Consider the following 27,184-nt stretch of genomic DNA (forward strand, 5'->3'; position numbering starts at 1 on the left):
GTAAAGGGGGACAGGAAGTCAGCTTCCCGGGCTTTCCCCAGCACCCAGAGCCTCTGCCCAATCCTGTACTCTGACCCATCCCCATCCCTCCCTGCTGTCCCTTGTTGCCATGGTAATAGGGAGGCCGAATATGCAGCAAAGGAGGCTGGGCCTGCAGACCTGGCCCGTCTCCATGGAGACTGGGGAAGGGGGGGAGCCATATCTCCTAGCCCAGGTGATTGGCCCCCAGATCCCCTCTGCAATTCTGCCCCCTTCCTGGGAGTGTGTGTGTGTGGGGGATGATCTGTCAACATATTGTCTCTCCCCACCCCCCACTTACACCTTGTCTGTTTCTGGAAGGGATGGGCCTGGACCACGGGCAAGGGGGTTGGGGGGACAGAGATGCCTAAAGATGTTTGGATCCCAGGAGATTCTAGGTTCTCTCTCTCCCTGTTCTCCAGTTCAGCTGAGGGAGACCTCGGTCCCACCATGCAACACCCCAGATACAGGCTTGTGTCCGCCTTTATGCACTCCCACCTCAGACACAAGCCTGGTGAGACTGATGACTGTGCACCATGCTCCCAGGGCGAGGCTCTGCGGAAGTTGGGGTGGGGAGGAGGGAAGACTTAGGAAGGTCACAGGGATGGACAGGGACAGGGGAGCTTGGTGAGGGAGACATAAGGAGAGACTTAAGAGGAGAAATGGACACAGTTCAGAACCAGGTAGAAGCAGATACAGATGGACAAAGGCAGGGAGACTGGCAAAGACAGATTAAAAAAACAAACGGAGGGAAATAAGAGCAACAGAATTACTCCGTGAAGGTGACAGAGAGCCAGCCACAGGGACATGGAGAGCCAGGAAGAGACACATTTGGCAACTGGGGAGACTCAGAGATAAAGACCAGTGAGATACATGGAACAGAAACAGGGAGGGGTGGGGAGACTCGGAAATGGGGAGAGACCTCATAGATCAGCTGCATGGTATGGGGACAGAAAGCTAGAGAGACCAAAAATGTCTGCAATCATATTCTAGTCACCTCAACAGACTGAGCGTCTATCCCAAGGGCAGAGACATTGATTAAAGTCTGACCAATAGATGTGGGGCCAAAGAGTCCCTGAGACAAGCTCGCCCCCACACCTGTCCCCGAGGGGCACACGCAGCAAGGGCTGGAGACGCAGAAGGGGCTGAGCGGAGACTGGGGGTGCTATGTACCAGGTGAGGAGGTCTCCTGGATGTGGCCTGCCTAAGCTCCGCGAAGGCAGGCGGGCCCCGCAAGGGAGACCGCAGTGCACACCAGTCCCCACCATGCCGGTGCTGAACGGACAGCTCCCTATTCCGGCAGCCTGCCCGAGAGGAGGGCCCAGACTCTCCACTCCCAGCCCAGTCTCAATCCATCTGGCTTTGCTCACCGCTCCGGCCCCCTCCCCTCTCCATCTAGTCTTCTTTGGCTTCCCATCGCTAGCCAGCCTCTGTCTCACCTCAAGCTCTGCTTCTCTCAGCACCAGTTCCCTGGGGTCTAACTTCCTTGCTTCATCTATCTCCCTGCCTGTCTCAGTCTCTTGCCCCCTTCTCCATTCTATCTCACCTAATCACGGTGTCTCCCTCTGCCTCTCCCCCTCCCTCCTGGCCCCCTCCTAGTCTCTCCCCATCTCTCTCTCCCCCACCCCTGCCCCATCTCTTCCTCGCTCTCCACCCCTCCACCTCTCCCCCTTCTACTCGGCCTCATTATGGCTCTTGCTGTGTGACCTTCACTCGTCCTTTCTCAGCTGCAGTTTCCAGTGGAAACCTCCAGCGGAGCACGGGAGTGGGGGGGTAGAGGGGGAAGGAAGGAGGGAAGGCGGGGACAGAAAGCAGACCCACCCCTCTCCCTGCCCCTCTCCCTGCTCAACCAGCCCTTCAGCCACACCCCCACCCCTACCACTGGGATTTCTCACTTCCTCTCTTGGGGGTTGGGAAGGCACACTTTCAGCAGAAACACGGGGTCACAGCCATAGACAGTTGAAAACGGCCTCATGGGCGTACATACACACACATGTTCACAATTAAAAAGTCACCAGATTACCCTGGCCCCAGCACACACTTGTCACCGTGTGGTCACACCAGGCACCGCCACACTAAGCAGTTCTCTAACCCTCCCCACCCCCCAACCCCATCTGCCTTCTTTCTGTGTCTCTGTTCCCTGGTGTCTCCGCCTCTCCAGATCCCTGCATCTTTCTCCATCTGTCTCAGGGTCTCTGTCACAGCCTCCTTCTGTCCTGAGAGAAGGTCAGTGGAGAGGGGCCAGCTGCCAGGACCTGGGCTGACCTGCTGCCTGAGGGCAGGGCCCAAGGGTGAAGAGAGTTCAGGAGTGACCATCCAGTGTGTAGTTCTCAGCAGACTCCCTGGAGAGCCCAAGCCTTTAATGCCCTCACATCCCCAGGAAATGAGACCCAGGTATCCCCAGTTTTGGGGTTTTGTTCTTTTTTTTATTCCAACAGGGACCGGGGGTGTGGCAGGGGGAGGGATGGGGGCCCAACTGACCTCCTCCCTGGGGGGGGTCTCATAGAAATTCCGAGGTTTCTCCCCAAAAAAAAGAGAGAAAGAGAAGAGTTGAGGGGCGCCAGGGGACACCCATCTGCCCAGAAGCCCTCCCTTCCTCCAGAAGTAGGGAGGGCTGTGTCAAGTCTTGAGGAGCCTGAGCAGTCCCAGGATGGGGCTCTCCTCGCGGACTGCTTTCCGCTTCTGGAATGGCCCCGCAGTCCCCGGCCCCTGAAGTCCTCAGTTCCTGCGCTCATGTCCGCAGTCGGGGGCGGAATGCAGGGTCCGCGGCACCCTCCAGCGAGTCCACTAGGGGGCGCAGGCAGGCTCCGGAGCCGGGCCTTGGACTTCACCGCGAGCCGAAGGCAAAATCGCGGCGTCCGGAGTATCGGGGGCACAAGTCCCGTCCCTTGTCCACTGGGGAAACGGGGGCGGCCCGGGCCTGGGGCGGGCCCCGTCCCTGCAATCAGTCCGGCCGCCAGCCCGGCTCCGCCCGTGGTCACTCGTGCTCGGCCAGCTCTCGGGGGCCGGTGGGGCCTGGCCGCGGCCGGGGCGGGCTGGTGGCTTCGGCGGGGGCACCTAGGCCACGCGGGGGCGCGCCAGCCCCGGACGCCCGCAGCGCCTGGATGCGCCGACACTCCTGGCAGACGCGCACGTGGGTGCAGGGCGTGGGGGCTAGTGGCCGGGCCCCGCCAGGCGGCCCCGGGTCGTCCAGGAGGCGCTGGGGGCCGCCGTGCGCGCCGCCCCCATCCCCGCCCGCGCCGGCCGAGTAGAGCTTGCCGTTGCTGAGGCGCATCTCGCGGACTGCTCGCAGCGACAGCAGGGCCCGGCTCGGGCCGCCTGGGCGCCGGCGCCGGCGGGAACGCGAAGTCTTGCGGCAAGACACCGCGTGCCGCAGCTCCTGAAGCATCTCCTGGCACACCGACACCTGTGGGCGGCGCAGGGCGGGGCGCGGGGGTCACCGTCCGACCGCCACCCCTGGACCGGCCTCCGCGTCTTCTCTCCCCCACCACCATCCCCAGCTCCATTCCTCTTCACTGTTCCCCTCACCTCTCCCTCTCCGCCTCTCCACCCTGTCTCTCCGCTTCCCTCGCCCCTTCCATTCACAGGGAGTCCGCCCTCGCCTCCTATCTTGGCTCCTCTCTTTCCCTTTCTTATCACTGCTGAGTCTCTGACCACCTCCTGCTTGTTTTCCATCTTCTGCCTCTCATTCATGCTACCATTACTGCAAGTCATTTACTGAGCCCCAGCTGTATGCAGAGAAAAGAAAAAACAAAACAAAACAGATGGAAGTCCATGCCCTCCTGGAGGGTGATTTCCAGCATGCAGAGACCAAAAAAACCCAACCAAACAAAAAACCCAAAACCAAAAAAATAAAACAAAACAACCCCCCCCCCAACAACAACAAAGCTGTAAATCGAGGTAGCAGGATAGGTGGTGATGAGTGCTTTGGGGAAAAATAAGAGAGGGAAGAGAGGTGGGAGGTCATGCCGCATCTGGAGTAGGGACGTCCGGGAACACTCATGGCAAAGAGGAGCTTCAGTGAGACTGAAAGGCAGTGTGGAGTGAGCCCTGGAGCCTGGGAGGAGGGCAAGCAGGTACCTCAGCAAGGACAGAGGTGCTGGGGAGGTGGGGGAGAACCACCAGGGTGGCTGGACTGGGGACGCAGGGGGACAGAGAGAGAAGAGGAGGTCAGAGGAGCAAGGGGGCCCCTGAGCTGCTGTGAGGGGTTGGCTTTTTCCCAGCGAGGTGGGAGGCACTGGGGAGCTTTGAGGACTGTGGTACTTTCACTATGTTGAGAACAGACTAGGAAGGCCAAGGGCAAGCCAAGGGGCAGTGGCCAAGGAGGTGAGAAGGGGCTGGATTCTGGGTATATTTCGAGGGTGGAGCCAACAGAACTGGCTGAGATCAAGAGGAGGCTGAAGGGTAATCACACCGCGGCCTGATCAGGTGGAATGTCGGTGGTGTCTGGTGCGTGGGCAGGAGCCCTGCACTGGCCACGTGATGCTCCGTGGGCTCTCTGTCAGACATCCACAGGGAGATGTGGAGTATGGGGCCGAGTGTACAAAGCTTGGGTCCAGGGATAGCCCCCCCGGGGGGGGAGGCACATGGGGGGCTTAAGGCAGGTAGCTTCCAGGGTCCTGCCCCCCAGTGTTCCCACCCTCCGGAGTCCCCTCTGCCTTTGGATTGGGGCTGCTGTGTGACCAGCAGACTACAGCTAGTCAGCTGACTAGTCAGCTGACGTTTTGGCCTCTGCTGGGTTCGCCCTTGGATCACTCGCTCTGGAGGAAGTCAGCTGCCACGGTGTGAGGACACCCCAGCAGCCCTACAGAGAGGTCCCCGTGGGAGGGGCTGAGGCCTCCTGTCCCTGCCAGGGGAGTGTGTGTTCCTCCTGTTCGTTGCTCTGTCTCAGAATGTTCTGACATCTTAAAAACCTTGCTGGCCAGGGAGAGACTGGCTAGACAATTCTTAGGGATAGCAAAGGGCTGGGAGCCCACCTTTTATATGCAAACCAAGCAATCCCAATACCTCTGCAGCCCCCACCCCAGCCCCCCACCCACTTAACCTAATTCTCATACCCAGCTGCCCTAAATCACCCAGGACCAGGTACACACCACTAGAGACCACCCCTCTAGCCCAGAGCCTACTGACATTATCAACATCAGCCAGTTCTAAGCTGCTTTCCCTGCCGGCCTTGCCTTTTGTGCAGAAACCCCAGTGAAGCCTGTGGCCCAGGCTGTCCCCCAGCTCCAGCCCCTGACCAAACCAGCTCCAGCCCCTGACCTACCCCTGTGGCCCAGTGGGGTATGGCATGACCCCTCCTGGGAAATATAAGTAAATAACAATCTTCTTTCAATGGCATTGGCCTCTCCATGTCATCACTTAGTCGTCTCCTTAAATCAAAATCCTGCAAGTGCATCGGGAGACAGTAGGCCACCTTGGAAGTGCACCCTCTGGCTCCAGGCAAGCCTTCGGCCAACAGCATAACCATGACCTCACTAGAGACCCTGGCAGCTAGAATCACTCAGCCAACCCGCTCCCAGACTTCTGACCCATAGAAACTGTAAACTGATGTTAAGCGTGCTTCTCGAAGCTGCTATGTCTTAGGGTGAGCTATGGTAATAAGTAACTAATACGTGTCATCAGCACAGCGGTGGCCTCACAAACCATTTTGCTGGGTGGGATCACCAAGGGGCAGGAGAAAGCCAGAGAAGAGTCCAGGAAGGAGCCCTTGGGGCCCTGACAAAGGACTGGTCACAGAAGAAGGAGAAAAGTGAGGCATGAGCCTGGAAGAGAGGGTTTTAGGACTGTGATCAGCTATGCTGAAGCCTATCACTACTTCACGTATGGTGAGGCCTGAAACTCGGGCAGTGGATCCCAGTCGTGGGATGACGAGTGGTGATGAGTGGTTTCAGTGCGGAGGTGGGACAACAGCTGGATGGGAGCATGTTCAAGAGAGAATGCAGGAGGGGGACTGAAGTAGCAGACAGATGCACTCTTTCAAGGTTGTAAGGTTAGGGGAGAAGTGGGGTGGTGTCTGGGAGGGGAAGTGGGGGCAAGAGAAATTTCTGGAACATGGGAGAGAAGACAGCATGTTTGTATGCAGGTAGCCTTGATCCAACAGAGAGGAGGAAACTGATGATGGGGGGAGGGTGCAGAGAACCACAGAGGAATGTCCTTGGCGAGAGAGGAGATGGGGGCCCAGGGGAGGGCGACTTAGCAGGAGTATGCACATTGCCTCGGAGTAACTAACCAGGTTGTGGGGAAAGCAGGCAGGTGCCCAGATGTGAAATCTGCATGCTTTCCTTGGGCTCCTCCGCATTTCTCAGAGAAATGGAAGCGAGGTCAGCCCAGGTGAGGAGGGGGAGGGGCTGGGAGGGGAGGTGGAAGGCCACAGGAGCATAGAGGGCCAGGGGTAGGGGCAGGAGATGGAGTGTCACTGGGCAGCAGCTGAAACCAGCCTGCCATCTTCCGGCCCCACCCGCATCTCATTTCTCCTGGCTTCACCCCCTGCCCCTCTCCACACCCTTCTCCCTCCTTCCCCCCTCATCCTCAGCTCTGTCCCTGCAGCTTTCCCTTCTCTGGACTTCCTCCACCTGGCTCCCCTCTCCCTTCTGTCTGCCCCCACCTCTTTTGAACCCCCTCCGCCCCAGGGGTCTCTCAGGTCATGTCCCCCACTCCCCACTCCCAGTCCCTTACTGCCTCTGACATTCCTCCAGGAAGGCCACAATCTCCCCCCCCCACCCTCTTTGCCAACCCCCTCACCTCTTCAGACTCTGCCGACCTCCGTGTGGACCATATGAATTCCATGACCGCCACGAAGACAGCAATGATGAGACCACAGATGAGCACAACAAAAATGCCACCAATGTTCTCCATGCCCAGACCTGGGGGTGGAGGGGGAAAGCCACAGAGTCAGGGCTGTGCAGGCACGGGGGCCACAGGGGGCTTGGGGAATGGCACGGTATGTGGGGCCGCTGACCTTTAGCTCGATGATCCTCCTCCTTGGGGCACCGGCCCCCCTCCCACCACTTGCGCTTCAGGATCTCCAGCCGGTTGTTCTCCTGAAGCTGCAGGATGGCCAAGGTGATCTCATCCCGGAATGGGGAGCCTGGACCAGACACACAAGGGGGTGACTGGCCATTGGGGCCCTGAAATGCTGCCTACCCAAACCCCTATCATGCCCTTAGCACGGCCCTTCCTCCTGCCTCCACCACACCCCCAGGTCCGCTGTCCACCTTTGAGTCTGACCACTGCTTGCCTTGACCTCCCCTGCAACCACCCTGGGCCATGCCCCCAATACACCGCATGTCACATTTGTGATGGTCCCCTCCCTGCTGCTCTCCTCACCTCCCACCCAGGCTCTTCCTAACACAGCAGCCAGAGGGACAACTTTGGAAACTGAGTCCTAGAACTTGCCTTTCTGGTGCTCAAAATTCTCCAGTGGCTTCCCGATGCAGAGAGAACCCGGTCCTCCCCTCAGCCTAGAGATCCTGTGTTCACTCACCCTGCCCCTGCCCCCGTCCTCTGGGCTTGCAGCTCTGGCCACACACCAGCCTCCAGGCTGTTCCTTGAGTCCTTCAGACACAATCCCACCTTAGCACTTCTGCCTGGAATGTTCCTTCCTTCACGTCACCCAGGGCTCTACTCACACGGTACCTCAAGGGATCTCTGGTCAACTTCCAAGCACGCCCCTCCCCGTCAGTCCTGTCCCCTGAATTTACTTTGGAGCAGTTGTGACCACCTGATATGGCTTTATAAAGCCAGGTGTTTACTATCTGCCTGTTGTCTGCGCACCCCCGGCAGGAGGTGGGGGGCTCGGCAGCTCCCTGGTCTGGGATCACAGCATGCAGCGCGTGCCCAGCACACACAGGGCATCCAACAGTCCGCTCGTGAATGATTCTCTGCTGCATGGCTTCAGCCCCAGACCCCTTCTCTCCTCCCTACCCTCAGAGCCTTGCCTTAAGCCACTTTTAGGTCCCAAACACCTGACACATTTCCTACCCTGGACTCATTTCTTCATTTGCTACAGCAATTCTCAAGCCCCTGGCAGGGGCCAGGAACAAGGGCCGTGGGTGAGTGGAGGGATTACTATTTATCAGGCACCCTCTACACGCCGGATCCTCAGTTTAGAGGCATTAATTTGAAGCCCTCCTGATCCTGGTTATTATCAGGTGTTATCACCCCTTCTGGATGGGGCACGTGACATTCTTGCCCAAGGTCACGCACAGAGTCAGGGAGGGAGGTGGGATTTGAATCCAGGTCAGTGTGACTCCAGAGCCTGTCCCCCAAAGCACTGGGCTAGCCTGCTTCCCTGGCCCAGCACTTCGAGAAGCACAGCGCAGCTAAGATTTGAGGTCATTGGTTACACAGCAATAGAGAACTAACGGCAGTCAGTGGCAGAGAGATGAATTTAAAAGCCAAGATGTCAAAGTTTGGTGACAAAATTGGTGGGTTTCCAGCACTGGGCCCTGGAAAAGCAGGTCCAGGTTTCTCTGGCAGATCCACCCATCCCTCCCTCAGACACCCCCACTTTCTCCCCCACCTTCCCTTCCTCCCTCCCTCCTCCATCCATCATCTGTATTCTCAGTACCCCGTGAGCCAGGCTGTCGGTTCCAGGCAGAGAACATGGCCCATAAAACCAGGTCTTCACCCTCAAGGAGTCCTCAGGCCACAAGGGAAGGTGGCAGGTGTCACGGCCCATAAGCACTGGGGCTGCACCCAGTCTCAATGGGCTCTCCCAGAGGCCATGCAAGGCTGGAACTGACTGTTGCTAGACCCGTGTTTGCAGCCCAAGTGTGGAGGTTCGGGATGGTGGCACCCAGCCAGGAGGCCATGCAAGACATGCGCGATGCACCCAGACCGCTACAGGGAGGGCATAGCCCCAGACGGCCCCCTGCCCCGCCCCCAGCTCGTCCCGCCCTCTGGCTCCCTACCCAGCGGCATGCCGATGCCGTAGCCCTTGGTGTCGAGGAGGCCCCCGATCTGGGTGAGGTTGCAGTTGAGCCGCCGGTGGTACTCGTTCATGGTGGACTCGAGCAGGAAGGCGTAGCGGGAGTTGAGGACACGGGCAATGCCTTCCTCCGTGCTCTTGACAAACACACTGGGCTGCTTGGACTGCATGTAGTTCCACATGCGCTGGTACGTCTGGTACCGTGAGTTCTGGCCAGAGGGGGCACAAGGGGATGTCAGGGGTGGGTCTGTCCCCTCAGCCCTGTCCCCTGCCCTCTAGGAGGCTTCTCTCAACCAGAGAGTGAGCGAGGAGACCAGAGGGAGCAGAAAGAGCCAAAGGCAGAGCAGAGTGATGAGACCGTTCAAGGCCAGGTCCAAGTTATCCACACACCCACCAGCCCAGTGAGGACCCGAGGACCAAAGGCTTGGGAAGAAGGGGCCACAGTCTGTTCTCCAGCCTGTCTTCTCTCTTCCACTCCTGGGTCTGGCTTGGCCTGACACCCAGCCCTGTCTTCTCAGCATTCCCAGGCCTTACATGCAGAAGCTCAATTCCAAATTTACCCAGGGCCCAGCCTGAGTCGGGAAGACCTGTGTCCCTGCCAAACAGGACAGTTTACTTCCTTCAGGCCCTGCAGCAACCTTCTGGGAAATGCCTCACCCTGCCCCAGTTACAGCCCCAAAGCTTCACAAGCCTGGGGTGGGGGGCATGCAGAGGCCAGTCTGGGGATGCCCACCCCTGCCACTACTCCTCCTTCTTTGATCTGAGGTCCAGACACTGCTCTACCTTTGTGCCCCACAGGCTCTCCCCAGGGCTCAGCAATTTCCCAGACCTATGTCTCTGTCTCGCAGCAGTCTCGCAGTTGCTCCCCAGCCTCCCAAACTGTAGCGAATGTACGTCTGACCCGGGAGGCCCTGCCCAGCCCCACCCCAGGTGGCTACGCGTGGCAGGGGCAGCAAGCCCAGGTGACTCAAAGGCCCTACCTGAAAGAAGGTCATGGTGGACCCAGCATGGATCGTGCCGTACTCAATGTTGGTCTGGTCGGCCAGGTCGTCAGCTGACTCCACAGGCACCTCCATGCGCTGCACGGTGAGGAAGGCGGCCAGGTTGGCCGTGTAGGAGGAGATGATGATCAAGGTGAAAGCCCACCTGAGGGGTAGAGTGAGCCACAGTCTGGAGCCGTGCCTGCCACCCTCCCACTGTGGCCATGTTCCCTGTCAGCGGAGCCCCTCAGTGACCTCAGCATCTAGAAGGCTCCGCAACTGCTGACTCGTGGGAAGGCTGGGAGAACAGATGCTGGGGCCTGACTCTCTGGGTTTAATGTTGCTTCCAGAGAGTTCCATTTCCAGAAATAAGAGAATAAGGTACCCAGAAAAAACCCTTCTACTGTGAGTAACGAGAAAACTGGACAGACTATAGAGAACTATTTAAAGACCTAGGACAATAGGCATCACAAGACTGTAATCCCTGAGGAAAAAAAAGAAAAACAATGAAGTGAGACTTATCATTGCCCAGGCTATCTGGCTGAATTTAATTTACAGGCTGCGGTGCCAGGAAAGGAAACCCAGTCTGGAAATCTCACTGAGCTGCAGACTGGAGATCAGAGAGACCAACATGGCTAGAACTTGTGGGACAGAGAATCCAAGAAGAGGGAGATGCACAGGGAGAGAAGGTTCCAGAAATCTGCTCAGAGTCCCCTTGAATCCTTGACTGATTACTAATCTGTGTACATTTAGGGTAAAACTCCAAGAACCAGAGAACTGCTTTCAAAGACAACAATCAGGGGTGCCCGGGTGACTCAGTTGGTTAAGTGTCTGCCCTCAGTTCAGGTCATGATCTCCAGGTCTTGGGATGGAGACCCACGTAGGGCTCCCTGCTCAGTGGCGAGCCTGCTTCTCCCTGCTTGTGCTCTCACTCTCTTTCTCTCTCTGCCAAATAAATAAATTCTTTAAAAAAAAAAAGACCGACAACAATTCCCAGGGTTCACACAGGGCTGGGAATCTTTTGAGCTCTCTCTAGTCAGAGTAATGAGATCTCACTAAATACATGAGACATTCAGCAAAGACCCCAAAGGACAACACATTACAAACAGTTAAGTCAGCCCGAGAATATAAAGGCCATGCCAGAACTGCCCTCAAAGAACTGAAAAATAGGCCTGGAAAGGATAAAAATTATCCACAAGGAGCTTAACTGCCTGCCAGAGAAAGTTGGAGACTCTCTAAAGTAATATATTCAACAATGTAAACAATGTAAAATTCACAATGTCTGTCATTCAGTAAAAAAATTACCAGATATGCAAATGTGCAGGGAAGGGTGCTCCTGGGTGGTGCAGTGGGTTAAGCATCTGACTCTCAGTTTCAGTTCAGGTCTGAGCTCAGGGTTGTCAGATCAAGGCTCACATCGGGCTCTGGGCTCACCTTGGAGTCTACTAAAGTGTCTCTCTCCCTCTCCCTTTGACCCTCCTCCCTCACTCTCAAATAAATAAATAAATTCTTAAAAAAAGGAAACAAACAAAGGTGTAGGAAACAGTGAGAGACAAGTCACTCAATTGAAACAGAACCAGAACTGGCAGAATGATGGAATTAGCAGATGAGGGTATTAAAAAGCTATTAAGGGTATATTCAGAATTCTCAAGGATATAAAGAAAAACTGGAATGTAACTAGAGAGAAATATTAAAAAAGGAGCAAATGAAATGTCCAGAGATTAAATATATGACATCCGAGTGGGAAATTTTACTGGAAGGGATTATATAAATCAGACACTGCACAGAAAAGAACAGAGAATTAGAAGACAGCAATAGAATCTATTCAAATTGAAGTCAGAGAGGGGGAAAAGTGACTGACAATGAGCACGAAGCTTGAGTGGCCTGTTGAATAGTATCAAGTGGTCTTTACCTATGTGATTGGAATCCCATAAAGAGAGAAAAGGAAGAGGATAAGAGGAAAAAGTATTTGAAGAAGTACTGGTCGAAGCTTTTTCAAATCTGATAAAAATTATAAACTGGCAGACCTAAGAAACTCACTGAAACCAAAGTAGGATAAACACACATACACATAAAACCCATCAAATCACGTTACAATCAATCACTGAAAACCAGTGATAAGGAGAATATACATTTTTTCTTTTTTAGAGAGAGAATATGTGCCGGGGGCTGGGGTGGGCTGAGGGAGAGAGAGAATATTAAGCAGGCTCTATGCTCAGTGCGGAGACTGACGCAGGGCAGTCTCACAACCCTGAGATCCTGACCTAAGTCAAAATCAAGAGTCAGATGCTTAACCAACTGAGACACTCAGGAGTCCCTAAAGAATATCTTAAAAGCAGCCAGAACTCTCTTTCTCTCTCAAACACAGAAATCTTTAAAAAAAAAAAAAAAAAGTATATAGTGGGCGCCTGGGTGGCTCAGTCTCGTAAGATCTGATTTGGTTGCGGCTCACGTTGTGCTCTCAGGGTCATGAGATCGAGCCCCACGTCAGGCTTCCTCAGTGCAGACTCTGCTTAGGATTCTCTTCTTCTGCCCCTCCCTCCTGTGCTCTCTTGTTCTCTCTCTCAAATAAATAAATCTTTAAAAAAAAAAAAAAGGTTTTAGGGGTGCCTGGGTGGCTCAGTGGTTTAAAGCCCTTGCCTTCGGCTCAGGTCATGACCCCAGGATCCTGGGATCAAACCCCGTTTCGGGCTCTCTGCTTAGTGGGGAGCCTGCTTCCTCCTCTCTTTCTGCCTGCCTCTCTGCCTGCTTGCGATCTCTGTCTGTCAAATAAATAAATAATCTTAAAAAAAACCAAAATGTTTTAAAAAGGTTTTAGTTATTTATTTGACACAGAGAGAGACAGCGAGAGAGGGAATTAAAGCAGGGGAAGTGGGAGAGAGAGAAGCAGGCTTCCCACTGAGCAGGGAGCCTGATGCGGGGCTCCATCCCAGGGCCCTGAGATCATGACCTGAGCTAAAGGCAGACGGTTAATGACTGAGCCACCCAGGTGCCCCTCAAATAAAGAAATCTTTAAGAAAAGAAGTGGGGTGCCTGAGTGGCTGTCAATTAAGCATCTACCTTCGGCTCAGGTCATAACCCAAGGTTCTGGGATCGAGCCCTGCATCAGACTCTCTGCTCAGAAGGGACTCTGCTTCTCCCTTTCCCTCTGCCTGCCTCTCTCCCTACTTGTGCCTCTATCTGTCAAACAAATAAATAAAATCTTATAAAGAAAATAATTTGTTTTTTTAAAAAGCAGCCAGAAGGGAGGAAAACATACATGAAGAATCAAAATTAGAGTGACAACACACTTCTTATCAGAGTCAGGAGACCATGCAACAATGTGCTGAAAGGGAAAAACAACCCGTCAATCTTATATTCTGTATCAGTCAAAAAGTTCCTTCAAAGAAGGAAACACACTAGCTAATTTTTCATACAAACAAAAACTGGGAGAATTAATATATTTTTAAAGATTTTATTTATTTATTTGACAGAGAGAGATGGAAAGCGGGAACATAAGCAGGGGGAGTAGGAGAGGGAGAGGCAGGCTCTCAGCTGAACAGGGAACTGATGTGGGGCTTGATCCCAGGATCCTGGGATCATGACTTGAACGGAAGGCAGAGGTTCTAGCCTCACACTGGATGTAGAGATTACTTAAAAATAAAATCTCTTTCGGGTGCCTTAACAGTCAGTTAAGTGTCTGCCTTTGGCTCAGGTCATGATCCCAGGGTCCTAGGATCAAATCCTGCATCGGGCTCCCTGTTCAGTGGTGAGCCTGTTTCTCCCTCTCCTACCCAGCAACCCCCAACTCATGCTCTGTCTCTCTCAAATAAATAAATAAAATGTTTCCAAAAATAAAAATAAAAAACATTTACTGTTTAAACACACACACACACCTCATATGTTGTAAGGTTCATAAGATAAACAGAAGTAATACAAATAGGAGGGATGGAATGCTGCCTTAAGGATCTCCATCTTATGTGAAGTAGGGGAATGTTACTTGAAATTATTTTGTAATCAATTAAAAAGGCATATTGTAAACCCAAAGCAAGCAACTACTGAGAAAAAAATTTGTAAAAATATGCTTCATACGGGTGCCTGGGTGGTTCAGTTGTTAAGCAGCTGCCTTTGGCTCAGGTCACAATCCCAGGGTCCTGGGATCAAACCCCGTATTGGGCTCCCTGCTCAGCGGGGAGCTTGCTTCTCCCTCTCCCACTCCCCTGCTTGTGTTCCCTCTCTCACTGTCTCTCTCTCTGTCAAACAAATAAAATCTTAAAAAAAAAAAAAGTATGCTTAATAAAGTCAATAGTGGACATGAAACAGAATCCTAAAAATCTCAATAAATCCAAAGGAAGACAGGAAAAGAGGGAAACGGGAGCCAAAAGAGATGGGACAAATTAAAAACAAGTAGCAAGGTGACAGATTTAAGCCCAGCCGTAACAGTAATTGCATTTAACATAAGTGATCTCAACCAGGGGTTGGCAAATGATGGCCCACAGGCCAAATCTGTCTTGCTCTTTTTGCACAACCCCCAGGCTAAGAATGGCTTTCACATTTTTAAATGTCTCAAAAGAGAATGAAAGAAGAGCCATATACTTCATGACACATGACATATAAAAGTCAAATTTCGGTGTCAGTGTCCATAAAGTTTTAATGGAACACAGCCACACTCATTCACCAGTGTGTCCTCTCTGGCCCCTCTCACAGTACAGGGCAGAGCAGAGTAGCTGTGACAGAGACCGGATGGCCAGCACAGCCTAAAATGTTTACTATCTGGCCCAATATTGAAAAAGTTTGCCAACCCCTGCTCTAAGGCCTGTCTATGCTGCCTATAAGAAACCCACTTTGGGGGCGCCTGGGTGATTCAGTGGGTTAAAGCCTCTGCCTTTGGCTCGGATCATGATCCCAGGGTCCTGGGATGGAGTCCCGCATTGGGCTCTCTGCTCAGCAGGGAGCCTGCTTCCCTTCCTCTCTCTCTGCCTGCCTGTGATCTGTCTGTCAAATGAATAAATAAAATCTTAAAGAAAAAAAAAGAAACCCACTTAGCTTTTTTTTTTTAAGATTTATTTATTTGACAGAGAGAGATCACAGTAGGCAGAGAGGCAGACAGAGAGAGAAAAGAGGGAGCAGTTTCCCTGATGAGCAGAGATCCCGACGTGGGGCTCGATCCCATGATCGTGAGATCATGACCTGAGCCAAAGGCAGAGGCTTAACCCACTGAGCCACCCAGGCGCCCCAAGAAGCCCACTTTAAAGATAATGGTCCAGGTAGGTCAGAAGCAAAGGGGTAAGAAAAGATATGCTATACCGACACTAAGCATGAGAAGGCTAGGGTGGTTAGGAGACCTTGGTGGCTCTGTTGGTTAAGTGTCTGGCTTCCACTGGGCTCATGATCTCAGGGTCCTGGGATCAAGTCCCGAGTCGGGCTCTGCATTCAGTGTGGGGTCTGCTTGAGATTCTCTCTCTGCCCCTATCCTGACTCATATTCTTCCCCTCCCCTCTCTCCAGTACATAAATACATCTTAAAAAGGAAAGAAAGAACGCTAGAGTAGCTATATTAATATCAAATAAAGGTAACTTCAGAGCAGACATGTTACCAGGAATAAAGAGAGGCATTATATAATGACGAAGGGATCAATTCATCAAGACAACATAAAAACCCTAAACATTTATGCCCCTAATTACAGAGCTTCAAAATTCATGAAGCAAAAACCGTTAAAACTGAAAAGATTTCTGCACAATTACAGGTGGCTATTTCAACGCCCCTCAATAACTGACAGAGCGAGTAGACAGAAGATCGGTGAGGAGAGAGAAGCCTAAAGTAACACTAGCAGCCTCCAGGCCCTAATTGCTGTTTACAGCCCACGGCACAGACAGCGGTTACCAGGACAGACCCTACGCTGAGCTACAGACCAAGTCTCCATGCATTTCAAAGGAAGAAAATCCTACAGAGAATGTTCTGACCACAGTGGAACTAAACAAGAAATCAATAATACAAAGATATCTGGAAAATCCCCAAATCCTGGCTCTCTCACTGGCTCGTCATGTGACCTTGGACTCCTCTGCTGAGCCGGCTGCCCCTAATAGGGCTGTTGTCAGAGGATGGGCCGCTTGGGGCACGGCAGGGAGCCGTGGGAGGGGATGCTCTCACGGCCTTGGGGACTCGGGAGAAGAGGCACCTGCTGACCTCACCACAGAGCCCACTTGTCCTACCCTGAACCTGTCTGTCCTCCTGCCTGGCAGGTGAGAGTGGCCAGGCTGCCTGAGATGGTACAGATCTGTGGGGCAGGAAGACAGGGGCGAAGCTGGGAGGGCCTCCCAGACCAGCCCCTCCCCCAGCGTTTAATCATGAAGACGGCAGCTACCCTTCGCTGAGCTCACAAGCAAGGTGCCGAGTTAGGCCCTGGGGCGGCGGTGGAGTGGAGGACAGAGGGATGTCGAACACAGCCCCCCAGTGAACCCGACTCACAAAGACGCAGGGTCTGACACAGCTCTCTGGAAACCAAATCTCTTCAAAGCTACCCCAAGTGCCGATCTCACTGAGTCAAGATAAAACTACTCAGTGCCGGGTCCACAGCAGGGACCACCTTGACCCCAAGGGTACAAGGTGGCTGACTGGTGGTGGTGACTGTGGGGGTGGGGTGAGGACACTCACGGGGACAGAGCAAGGGGACACAGATGGGGGCCACCCTGGTAGCTCCTGGTGTGGATGGGTGGGGGCAGGTGTCTGGTGATGCAGCCCAGTCTAAATAACAGGGAAAATCCAGTCCATCGCTCCCTAAGCCTATCTCCTTGGCACATACAAGCCAACCATGTTTTTGCATGGTTCTAACAGAAACCAAAGTTTCTAGAAACGAATCTGTTGTTCAGACTGAGGAACAACTGGATGTTGTGCTTGAAACTTTGCCAAGAACCCTTCACCGTTCGGAACTCGGGTCTCTGGCAGCAGCCCAGCTCACGGTTTCTGCAGCCCCAAACCGAGACTCTTGGAGAAGCTGGACTGGGAAATCACCACGCTCAGGGTGGTTTGTATTAGTACAAACATACTCACTGACCAACTACTTTAAAGTGTCAAGTCTCAGGTGTTGACACAACTCTATTAAACGGTCTCACTTCTCGTCATTCCTAAGGTACCCGTTGGAAGTCGGTGTCGCCGCCTGACTCCTGCTTTCTCCCTGGAGAGGCCCCGCCGGAACACTGATGCACTGCTGTCGTGCTATCCTACCACGGATCACGTCCCTTTCTCTTCCTTGTATTGCAGTGAGGACATGTTATGGATTTGTTTTAAATCATGTGTAGGGGGCGCCTGGATGGCTCAGTGGGTAAAGCCTCTGCCTTCGGCTCAGGTCATGATCTCAGGGTCCTGGGATCGAGCCCCGCATTGGGCTCTCTGCTCAGCAGGGAGCCTGCTTCCCCCTCTCTCTGCCTGCCTCTCTGCCTGCTTGTGATCTCTGTCTGTCAAATAAATAAAATCTTTAAAAAAAAATTGTAGACAGGTGCGTAAGTACATATATTACCCTCGAATTTCATCAGGGTGGGAAAGCAGATGTTAGAAAATATTTGTCATAAAACGAAGGTGCTGGGTCTGCCGGCGCTGCCACATCACCGGTGTGTTGGGAGGAGCTCGCATGAGTGAGGGCAAAGGACAGTCGCCCCCTGGTGCAATGAAACAAAGGGTCCACAAGGCCACAAGAGCCTGGAGGTGAGGAGTTTCTAGAAGGCGGTAGCTAATCGCGTATACTGGACGCATCCATAAAAGGGTCCTGTGTGGCCCTGGTGGAACCAGGGGTAAGGAGCCAGGCTGTGGACTAAATCTGAGGTTGCTGGGAGGGCTCTGAGGACAGGACGCCCTGAGGAGAAGTTGAGAACAATGATCAAAGTGTGGTGGCCTAGGAACCTACCTGAGGTGGACGGACCAGAGGGCAGGCAGGGCTCACAGAGCAGAAAAGAGGGAGGTGCAAGGACCATGTCGCAAGAATGGGGGGCGAGGGGGCACCCAGGGAGGGCGGGGCTGCGGCCGGTCAGGCAGAACCTCAGAGGCACTGACTGGGAGCTTGGAAAGGGGCCATCCTGAATGAAGCGGCTGGCTGTAGGAGGTTGTGGCCCCAAAGGACCCCGAAGATGGAGGGCCCAGGAGGCGGGTTAGCGGCCCACTGGCCGCCAAGTCCCCTAGGCATTGGACTGACGCGTCATGGTGCTGGGGTCCCAGTCAGAGATTTAGAAACATCTGTTGAGACATCCACTGACCCAGTGACTGAGCGTATGTGTGGAAGGACTGGGTGTGAAGACGGGAATGAGCTCCAGGTCCCGGTCTCCAGTGGGGAGGGGAATGGTTAATGGTGATGGTACAGGCAGAGAACGCCTGGCTGGGGAAGGGGCCCCTGAACGAGAGGCAGAAGGAACGCCCTGCAGAGAGGAGGTCACTGGTCAGCCACTGACCCCAGGCCTCGGCCAGATTTGTCCCAGTTGCTGTGCGCCTCCTCTAGCCTGTCTACAATGCTCATCCCTCTCCTGGGCGTGGACGCCTCTGTTTTCACCTTTAGGACTCAGCCGAGATGGGACCTCCTCAAGGAGGCTTCCCTGAGTACCCACATTCCCTACTGTTGTTGTATGTGCCCTTTGCTTTAACAGCAAGGTCTGTGTGCATCTGACACATCGTTACACTGATGACCTCAGTAAGCTGCAGCCATGGTAGGTGGTTGGCAGAAGGAAGACCCCCACCCCCAGAGATGTGTCCATCCAAAGCCCTGCAACTCGTGAGTATGTCCCGCCAAAGGGCCTTTGCAGATATGATGAAGTTAGGGAATTTGAGATGGGGCGATTATCCCGGATTATTCAGGTGGGCCCAGTGGTATCTCAGGGCTCCTTATGTATGCAAGGAGGAGGTGAGAGCCAGAGAAAGTGGCTACAAACCGAGGAATGCAGGTGGCTTCTGGATGCTAGAAGAGTCAGTCAAACAGAACCTCCCCTAGAGCCTCCAGGAGGAGCGAGGGCTGCCTACACCTGGACTCGAGCCTAGCGAGATTTCTGCTTTCTGACCTCCAGACCCATAAGAAAATACATTTATATGGCTTTACGCCACTAAACCTGTCTTACTTGTTGCAGCAGCAATTGGAAACTAGCACAGGGTCCATGAAGCTTGGAAGGATGCCAGTCCCAAGTTGTTAAAAAAAAATGTCATCGAGACTCCAAAGGTGCAAAGCCAGTGAGCCAAGCGACCTGCCAATGGCTTGCTCTATGGCAGTAAGTCCTAGCGGGGAGGGCACAGCCTGGCACTCACTCAACGTTAGCCTTGAGTGAGCTTTGAATGAGATGCTGTCTCAGGGCTTTGTTTAGTCCTAGGGTCAAACAGGACGTTCCTGGGTTTATTTGTTTAACTCCTTCTTCTCCGCTCCTCTGCCTCTGAGGCCGGATTCTTCACCTGAGTGCCTGGCACCAGAAGGGCCTCTTGAAGCATCTGCTGCCTGGCTGTCAAGGCATGAATTTTTGGGGATGGGGAGGAGACGAGGAAGAAATGCTCAGCAAGAAGGGGCCTGGGAAGCAGGGCAGGGCGTGGGTGGCGCTGGAGCGAGTGGCCCTGGGGAATACCTGGTCTCAGGGCTCAGATGCATGAACCCGGGAGAATGCCGGTTCATCTAGCACGACCACTGAATTTTCAACAAGAGGGAGAAATCTGGATTCCTGATTGAATCCGCCCCATTTTTAAATGCTAATTCAAATATTTAAAAAGTGGTGGGCCACACTGACATGAGTTGACCATGTCTGCTCTCCAACATGTGGCTTCTTGGAGCTCATCACGGGGATAAAGTAAGCTCTGTTCACATTACTGGGGTCCCCAAGGGACTTTGAGGGCACAGGCACCCCTGGATAGTGAAGGCTGCCCCAGGTCTCCGTGACCACCAGGGCACGGGGGCGAGCCAGCAACAGTTGGGCCAGCGACAACCAGGCTTATGCCGTTCCAATTATAATCCTCATGTCGGAAGAAGCACTTCTGCGTAGCATCCCAGCTGAGTCCTTACAACCTGACATGTGGGCATTTCTATCTCCATTTTTCAGATGAGGACACTGAGGTGTGGAGAGGGGTCACACAGCTAGCCGGGCAGAGCTGGGACTCAGCTCTCCCCACCCCATTCCCTGTCACACAGCTGGTGGAGGGGTACCGGAATCCACCCAGGCCTCAGAAGGGACCCTCCCCACCCAGGGCAGGACAGACAGAAGGCTGCTCACCAGACTCCACTGACACAGCGTGTGGACAGCGCCCGAGGCATGATCTCCGAGCCCTGCTGCATGAAGCCCCCCACGGGGAACCAGAGGCTGTTGCCCAGTGTGTACTGGTTCTCCAGGATGTGAGGACGCGCTCGCAGGCACGGGTGGGGGTTATACCACTCGTAGGGACTCAGCCTGTGGAGAGACATGGGAGTGAGGGATGGATGGAGCCAAGGTAGAAAGGAAATACACACAAAGAGAAGTAGAAAGAAACACAGAAAAAAAAAAAAAAACCAGAAAAAAAAAAAGAAAAGAAAGAAACACAGAGGCACACAGACACACAGAAGAGGCAGCAAGAGATGCACAGAGAGGTGCAGAGAGAGAAACAGAGAAGAAAGAGAGAGAATGGGAAGGGGACAGGCCCAGAGAGAGAACAGCAGAGCAAAATCAGAGCCACAAGGTGGGACAGGGCACACAGACAGAGAGAGAGGGAGAAAGGAGGGCCCAGGAGTCTGAGGCCCGGCACAGAATATCCAGGTCAGTCACAGACACCCCAGCCCAGGGCTCTTCCTAGGTAGTAGGCAGTGGACTCACCGGGCGGCCAGGAACAGGACGCAGCTGACAGCCAGGTAGGCAAGAAGCATGAAGAGCCACACAGCAGGGGAGAAGGGGTCCAGGAAGGAGAAATAGCCAGGCTTGCGGCCCTGCAGGGAGAGGGTGTGAGGCCTGGAGCCTCCCCGACCCAAGTGCGTCCCGTGCCCCAGCCCTGCCAGGTGTCCATAAGCCTGAGTGGCCCCTCAGGGTCCAGCCCTCAGCCTCTGCTTCCCTTGGGGGCACAGGCGTCGGCCCCACCGCCAGCCCCCTACCCCACCACCTCCACCTGTCCGGGGAGCCGTACCATGTGCACTCGGTAGAGGATGCTGATCCCCAGGGTCATGAAGGGTTTGGAGAAGTCGATGACCTTCTCCCGCTCCGCTGTGATGGTGAATGCAGCCACAGCCAGGTCCGCCTTCTGCTGGAGGGGAAGCAAGGCAGGGGCAGAGGGGTGGGCCGGGGAGACAGACGGGTAGTTAGGGAGATATGCACAGAGAGAGTACCCGAGAGGCCAGCAAAGAGAAAGGAGAGGGACCAAAGGGGCCAGGAGCACACACTCGCTCCAGAACGGCATCTGGGACCCAGAATTGGACCCCTGTTATCTCACGTCTCTGGGACAGGCTGCTGCGGCCCCTTCCCTGCCCAGCCACCCCTCTTCATCCTGTCAAGTTCACTGTGAAGGCCCTGCCTTAAAAAACCACCACAGACCCTCTTAGCTCCCACATTCCCTGTCACCAGGTCCTGGGGAGAATGTGACATGGGCACTGAGATCCCAGGACACTGACCCACTCAGGTTTCTCTTCAGGCCTTGGTTTCCTCTTCTGTCTCTACGGCTCACGACATGGAACATTCATTACGCGCTGACTCTGCGCCAGGGTCCACGCTAGGTAACACTTTCTATGGATTACCTTGAGTCCTCCTTCCAACATCTCCGGGAAGGCCACTATTAGTGCCATTTTACAGATGGAGAAACTGAATCTCAGAGAGGCAAAGACACTCGTCAGCAAAGGCAGCAGCTGGGGGACCTTAACACAGAGATGGGACCTCGACTCTCCCGCCATCAGCTGGCACAGGTGACCTACATGTGTGCATCAAGTTACCCCCAAGACCGGACCGGCGCCCAGCTCAACCAACAGAATGACCTCAGGGGGAGCTGCAAATGGTCTCAAGGCAGAGAGGAGTTCCTGGGGTCCAGGTCTGAGGTGGCAAGGGTGGGGAGCAGGAGGGGTAGAACAGAGAGAATGGCTCACGTTAGCGTCTGGTGGGCATACCCAGAATCCCTTATCCAGAAGGATCATTTCACTCTAGCTCGAGGGGACTTAGCTGGCCTTTAGCTGTGGGCTGGACAGAAGACTGGGAAAAAGCCAGCACTTCGCACACCCTTCCCACTGCACTCGGCACACGTGAGCAGTGTCGGGTCGCGCATATGCCACGACTGATGTGTGCATACCACGCCACATCCACACACACGGGCTGAGACACAGGCTGGCCCAGCGATATACTAGCAGCATGGGCACAGGCAGACAGACTTGTGCCCTCAACACAGCGTAGGGAGCAGTGGAGACACACAGAGGAGGGGTGTTCCCTCGAGGCACACATGGCCCTCAATGTGTACATACATGACAAAGCGGGCAGGGTACTAGAAAGGGCCTGGTGTGGGAATGGGGAATGAGGAGCCCCAGCTCTGCCCTGGGTTCTCTGGGTGACCTCGGACAGGGACTTCCATGTCTCTGGGCCTCAGTTTGTTCATCTGCAAAATGGGGACGGGGTTGGGTGAGATGTCTCACACAGCACTTCCCCGGCGTCGGGACCCGGCTCCCAGGACACCTCTTCCAGGCATATAGACTATCCCCCACACCTCCAATGGATCCCAGAATTGACTCCAAATTCAAGCAGAGACCCATAGGGCTGAAATAAGAATAGAGGGCCCAGCTCACCGGCCCGGGGGGGACACACACTCACAGAAGTGGCTGACACACAGAGCATACGAGGTAACACAGGTGTGGATGCAAGTGGGGCCCAGGTCAAACAGCTACCATGGGGTGAGGGACATGGCTCCAGCCCCAGGGCAGAATCCAGAGGTGGCAAACTGTGTCAGGGGCCCAAAACACAGCTGGATTGGGGTGGGGGAGGCACACCCTTTGGAATTCCTGGAGAGTGAGAGTAAGGAGCTTCTTGCCTCTTACACACTCACCACTCTTATGACTAATATGTGAACTGCCAGGAATGATGTCAGCTAATACAAGAATACTATGACTTTGATGCACCTACAGGATGTGCACCCTGGGAAGGCCCTTCCTAGGGGCCCGAGTCTCCCCTTCAGAAAACAGGAGGCAGCAGCTTTGCAGATGGGGATCAGGAGGGGGCTGTTCGTCCCTAGGTCAGGCTCTAGGGGCCCTCTTCCTCCCCAAAGCGCTCCCAGTACCCTTCTTCTCCATTTCTTGCTCTGCTCCCTGGTCTCCTCATCCACTCTGGGCAGCTCATCTCAGGCCAACACCTAGGCCAAACCCACTTCTTCCCTTTCCCGAATTCTCTACCTCTCCTCCAGCAGCAAGGGCAGAGACTCTACTGCTAAAACGCACCTCAGATCTGTCCACCCCTGTCCATCCCCCCACCCCGTCCAGGCCCTGACCATCAGTTGTTCTCCTCACAACCACACCAGCCACCTCACCAGCCCCCCAACCATCACTCAGAACCCCATAGTCCAAATGGAAGGTCCCCTGCTTGAAAGCCCTGGGTGGCTTTGCACTACCACCTGCAACAAATCCCTTTCATGGCCAAGAGGCCCTGGTGATCTGAGACCCACCACCTGCTGGCCTCGCCTCATGCCCCTTTCCCCTCACCCACTCGGCTCCAGCCACAGTGGCTGCCTTTTGTTCTTTGATACAGAAGGCTCATTCCTTACCTCAGGGCCTTTGCATGTGCTCCTCCAGAGCTCTGCCTCACCATTCAAGATATAGCTCACATTTCCCTCCTTCAGCCCTCTCCACAGCAGCCTCCAGACCCCATTTTATATCCTGCTTTGCACTATTGGAGATGACCCTGCCTGTTTGCTTATTCATGGACTAGCTTTCCTACTAAATTACCAGTTCCTTGTCCATCTGGTTAGAGGTGCACCCCAGAACCTACACAGGGGTTCCCAACAAACACTGCTGGATTTTGACCAAGCGTGGCCTCTCTGAGCAGCCCCCAGGGCTGCCACCATTCCCCACCATACTCCTGAGCCTCTCCCCCCGTCTCACTCAGCTGCTTTCCACCCTCAACCTCAGTGAACACTGCCTTTGCATGGAGCCCCCCACTCTGCACAGAACTGGATCCTGCCCACCCCGACAGGGTCCCTGAACCCTCCCTCCTCTGTGGCACCTTCTCTAGACCCTCCCAGGCTCAATGCCCGTGGATCTACCACAGCCTTTAGCTCAGTTTGGAAAATAACTGTTTGCATCTCTGCTTCCACAGTGGAACCCGCAGAAGCAGGGCAGGCTGGAGGCACCGTGTCTGCCCCAGGGAAGAATGAGGAACGTGCCCCCCTCCTCCAGGAGCCTTCAGAGTGACCCAGACAGACAACGCTCTCCTTCCCCATGCTTCACGGAAACACCTGGGCCCAGAGGCTCACCCTCACACAGCACACACCCTGTGGCCACTGTTTCAGGGCTCCCCCCGCCCAGAATAGCTCACGTAGTCCCCAGAGCAGCCCTGTCAGGGAACCATTCTTCCCATTTTGCACATGAAGAAACGGAAGCAGAGTGGAGGTAAGCTCCTGGCTTACAGCTGACCCTGTGGTTCAGAACCAGTCCCCCTCTCAGGGTTTTGCCAGTCCACTGTCCCCACCCAGGCCAGCGGCATCGGAGGACAGGGTCCAGGTCCCAGGGAGCTCAGGAGACGGGTGCTTTGCATGTGACTAGAGTGAACAACGGGTCCTTGAAATTCTCGTCAACATACAGCCAGCAAACTCAGCCCCCACTCTGTCCCCGGGGTCATCCCAGGCAGAAGCCCCCACCCTCTCCCCAATATTGTCCTTGACATCTCTCCACCCCTCACTGCTTCTATCTTCAAGCTCTCCTGATTCTGCCCCCAAACCCTTCTGGAATCAATTGTTTCCTCCAACTTCACAGCCCTGCTCCTGCCCCTATCACCATGTCTCAGGACTGGAAAGCTCAGCCAGCCACCCAAGGGGCCCCAGAAACTACAGCCTGGGTCACGGCAGCCCTGCTTAAAGCTGGCAACAACGCCCACTCTCCTTACACTGTCCCCGTACTCCTCACCCAGCCCCTTGAGGCCCATGCCACCCAGCGTCCACCCCCTGCCACATCATGAATGCGTCTGATCCCCCAATGTGATGGTGTTAGGAGGCCGGCCTTGGGAGGTGAGGAGGTCATGAGGACAGAAGCTCGTGAACGGATTTAGTGCACTTGTCCCATTCCATCCAGAAAGCAGAACCATCCTCCACCACATTCAGCGCAGCAAGACGGCTGTCTGTGAACCAGGAAGAGGCCCCTCACCAGACACCAAATCTGCCGGCACCTTGATCTTGGACGTCCTCCGTCTCCAGAACGGTGAGAAATAGATTTCTGTGGTTCAGCAGGCCCCCCACCCAGTCTGCAGTATTCTGTTACAGAAGCACAAACAGGCTAAAACACCCACCACCTTGCCCTGCATCCCCTCCCCAGGGAGTCTGTTTGTCCATCCACTCATTTACCTACTTAACAAATACTTGGGAATACCCATCCCCGACCAAGCACTGTTCTAGCTTTGGGGATCCAGCAGTGAAGATGAACATGAAATGGTGGGTGGCAACAAGCGCTATGAAGAAAAATAAAGCAGAGCAAAGGGCTCGAGATTGCTGGAAGACGCTAGTTTGGACACGCTCCCTGCTGCAGGGAGGTCTGGGGGACAAACGTGAAGGAAAGGAAGGGGGCTGGGTTCTACTCACAGGACAACACAGAACACCACATCGGAAGGTGTGAGCAGGGGGTGAGGTGATCTGGCCACCATGAGAACACACCACAGGGGCAAGAGTGAAAGCAGGGGTCTTGGGGACCAAATGAAGTCCATGGAAGTACTTGGGAGGGGGGGCAGCTGGGTAATGGTGAAAAGAAGTGGTCAGATTTGGACTTTGTTCCGAAGAGGACAGACACATCCTTAAACTCTGCAAACTCTGGTAAGGTCCTCTTAGAGCCTGGAACTCTCCTTCCACCTCCCCCTCCACACCCTAAATTTCCTAGTGGAGTCCCCTATTTCTTACAGAAGATTTCCCTCCACAAGGGGACGCTGACATCTAATCTCTGGAATGAAATCAGGTAAAATCCAAATGCTGAGCCATCTGTAGAAACGATGGGGTGGAGGGGCACCAGGGTGGCTCAGTGGGTTAAAGCCTCTGCTTTGGGCCCAGGTCATGATTCCAGGGTCCTGGGATCGAGCCCCGCATCGGGCTCTCTGCTCAGCGGGAGCCTGCTTCCTCCTCTCTCTGCCTGCCTCTCTGCCTACTTGTGATCTCTGTCAAATAAATAAAAACTTTTAAAAAACAAACAAACAAACAAACAAACAGAAACGATGCGGCGGGGAGGCTGTCTCAATCCCGAAAAGTCAGCCAACGTGCTCGCGAGTCTCCCCTGGCCCCAAACTCTACCCCAGCTCTGTGCAAACCCTGGTTCTGCTTTGCCACGAGTTCCATGTCAGATTCTGCCAGTAGGGGGCGCCAGCGGGACGCTGCAAAGCGGCAGGAAGGTGAAGAAGGCTTGCCCTGCAGCAGCCTTTTGTCCTGGGGCAGCAGATGAATCCAGTTTGTGGCTTCCCTGCACTTGCAGAACCGGCCTCACCGAGTCCGAGTCCCGCCCCCGCCCCACCCGGGGAAACCCGTGCCAGCCAGCTTCCAGAAGCCAGTTTCCAGTGGTTTCTGCTCCTCTCTCCATTCCTTCAGAACTAGGGAAGCCCCCAGTTCAGTTCCTGCCTTGCCACCTCCGTGAGAGCTGGGAGTGAGAGTGTGAAAACTACGGCCCTCGGGCCAAGTCCAATGCCCCATTTTGTGAATAAAGTTTTATTGGAACACACCCTTGGCTTCTTGTTTAGGTGTCGCCTACTGTTTTCCATCCAACAACAAAGTTGCAGCATGGTGACAGTATGGCCCGAAGGTCGAAAATAACATCAGGCCCTTTCCAGAAAAAGTTCGCTGATCCCTGCGTTGGAGTTCAACTTTTACCCTTTTCGTTACCATGGTAATGGTAACAGCTCTTCATTCAAACATACCGCACGCCTTGTCTCCCGGCAGGACCCTGACTCAGTCCTGACTCACACAGAGAGGACAACAGCCAGGCTGCAGGAATGCTCAGGCCACAGCGGCCCTCACTGCTCAGTCTCTGGGAGAGCCCGGCAATGAGCATTTTCTCAGGAAAACAGTGAGCCTCAGAAGACCGCACCATCTGCTCTCAAACCCCAGAGGTCTGCGCCGTGAGTCACCCCCCCGGGGTGCCTCTGTCTCT

The 27,184-nt window shown here is 54.4% G+C and overlaps 1 protein-coding gene across 2 annotated transcripts in view; it reads right to left on the reverse strand.

Moving 5' to 3' along the window:
• Nucleotides 1-2,445: 2,445 nt before the first annotated feature.
• Nucleotides 2,446-27,184, reverse strand: part of GRIK5 (glutamate ionotropic receptor kainate type subunit 5) — a 51,328-nt gene continuing 26,589 nt past the window's right edge. The window contains exons 13-20 of one of the 2 annotated variants that reach the window (XM_044257257.1): nt 21,013-21,126; nt 20,709-20,818; nt 20,136-20,309; nt 9,931-10,096; nt 8,934-9,159; nt 6,980-7,108; nt 6,763-6,884; nt 2,446-3,424 (exon numbers count right to left, since the gene is read on the reverse strand). In XM_044257257.1, the coding sequence (XP_044113192.1) occupies nt 2,996-3,424; nt 6,763-6,884; nt 6,980-7,108; nt 8,934-9,159; nt 9,931-10,096; nt 20,136-20,309; nt 20,709-20,818; nt 21,013-21,126 (1,470 nt within the window). In that variant the 3' untranslated portion in view covers nt 2,446-2,995. Of the gene's footprint in view, nt 3,425-6,762; nt 6,885-6,979; nt 7,109-8,933; nt 9,160-9,930; nt 10,097-20,135; nt 20,310-20,708; nt 20,819-21,012; nt 21,130-27,184 lie in introns of both variants that reach the window. The other variant, XM_044257256.1, reaches the window with a different exon arrangement.

The sequence above is a fragment of the Neovison vison genome, chromosome 7 (genome assembly GCF_020171115.1).
Source record: "Neovison vison isolate M4711 chromosome 7, ASM_NN_V1, whole genome shotgun sequence".
NCBI classification, from domain to species: domain Eukaryota; kingdom Metazoa; phylum Chordata; class Mammalia; order Carnivora; family Mustelidae; genus Neogale; species Neogale vison.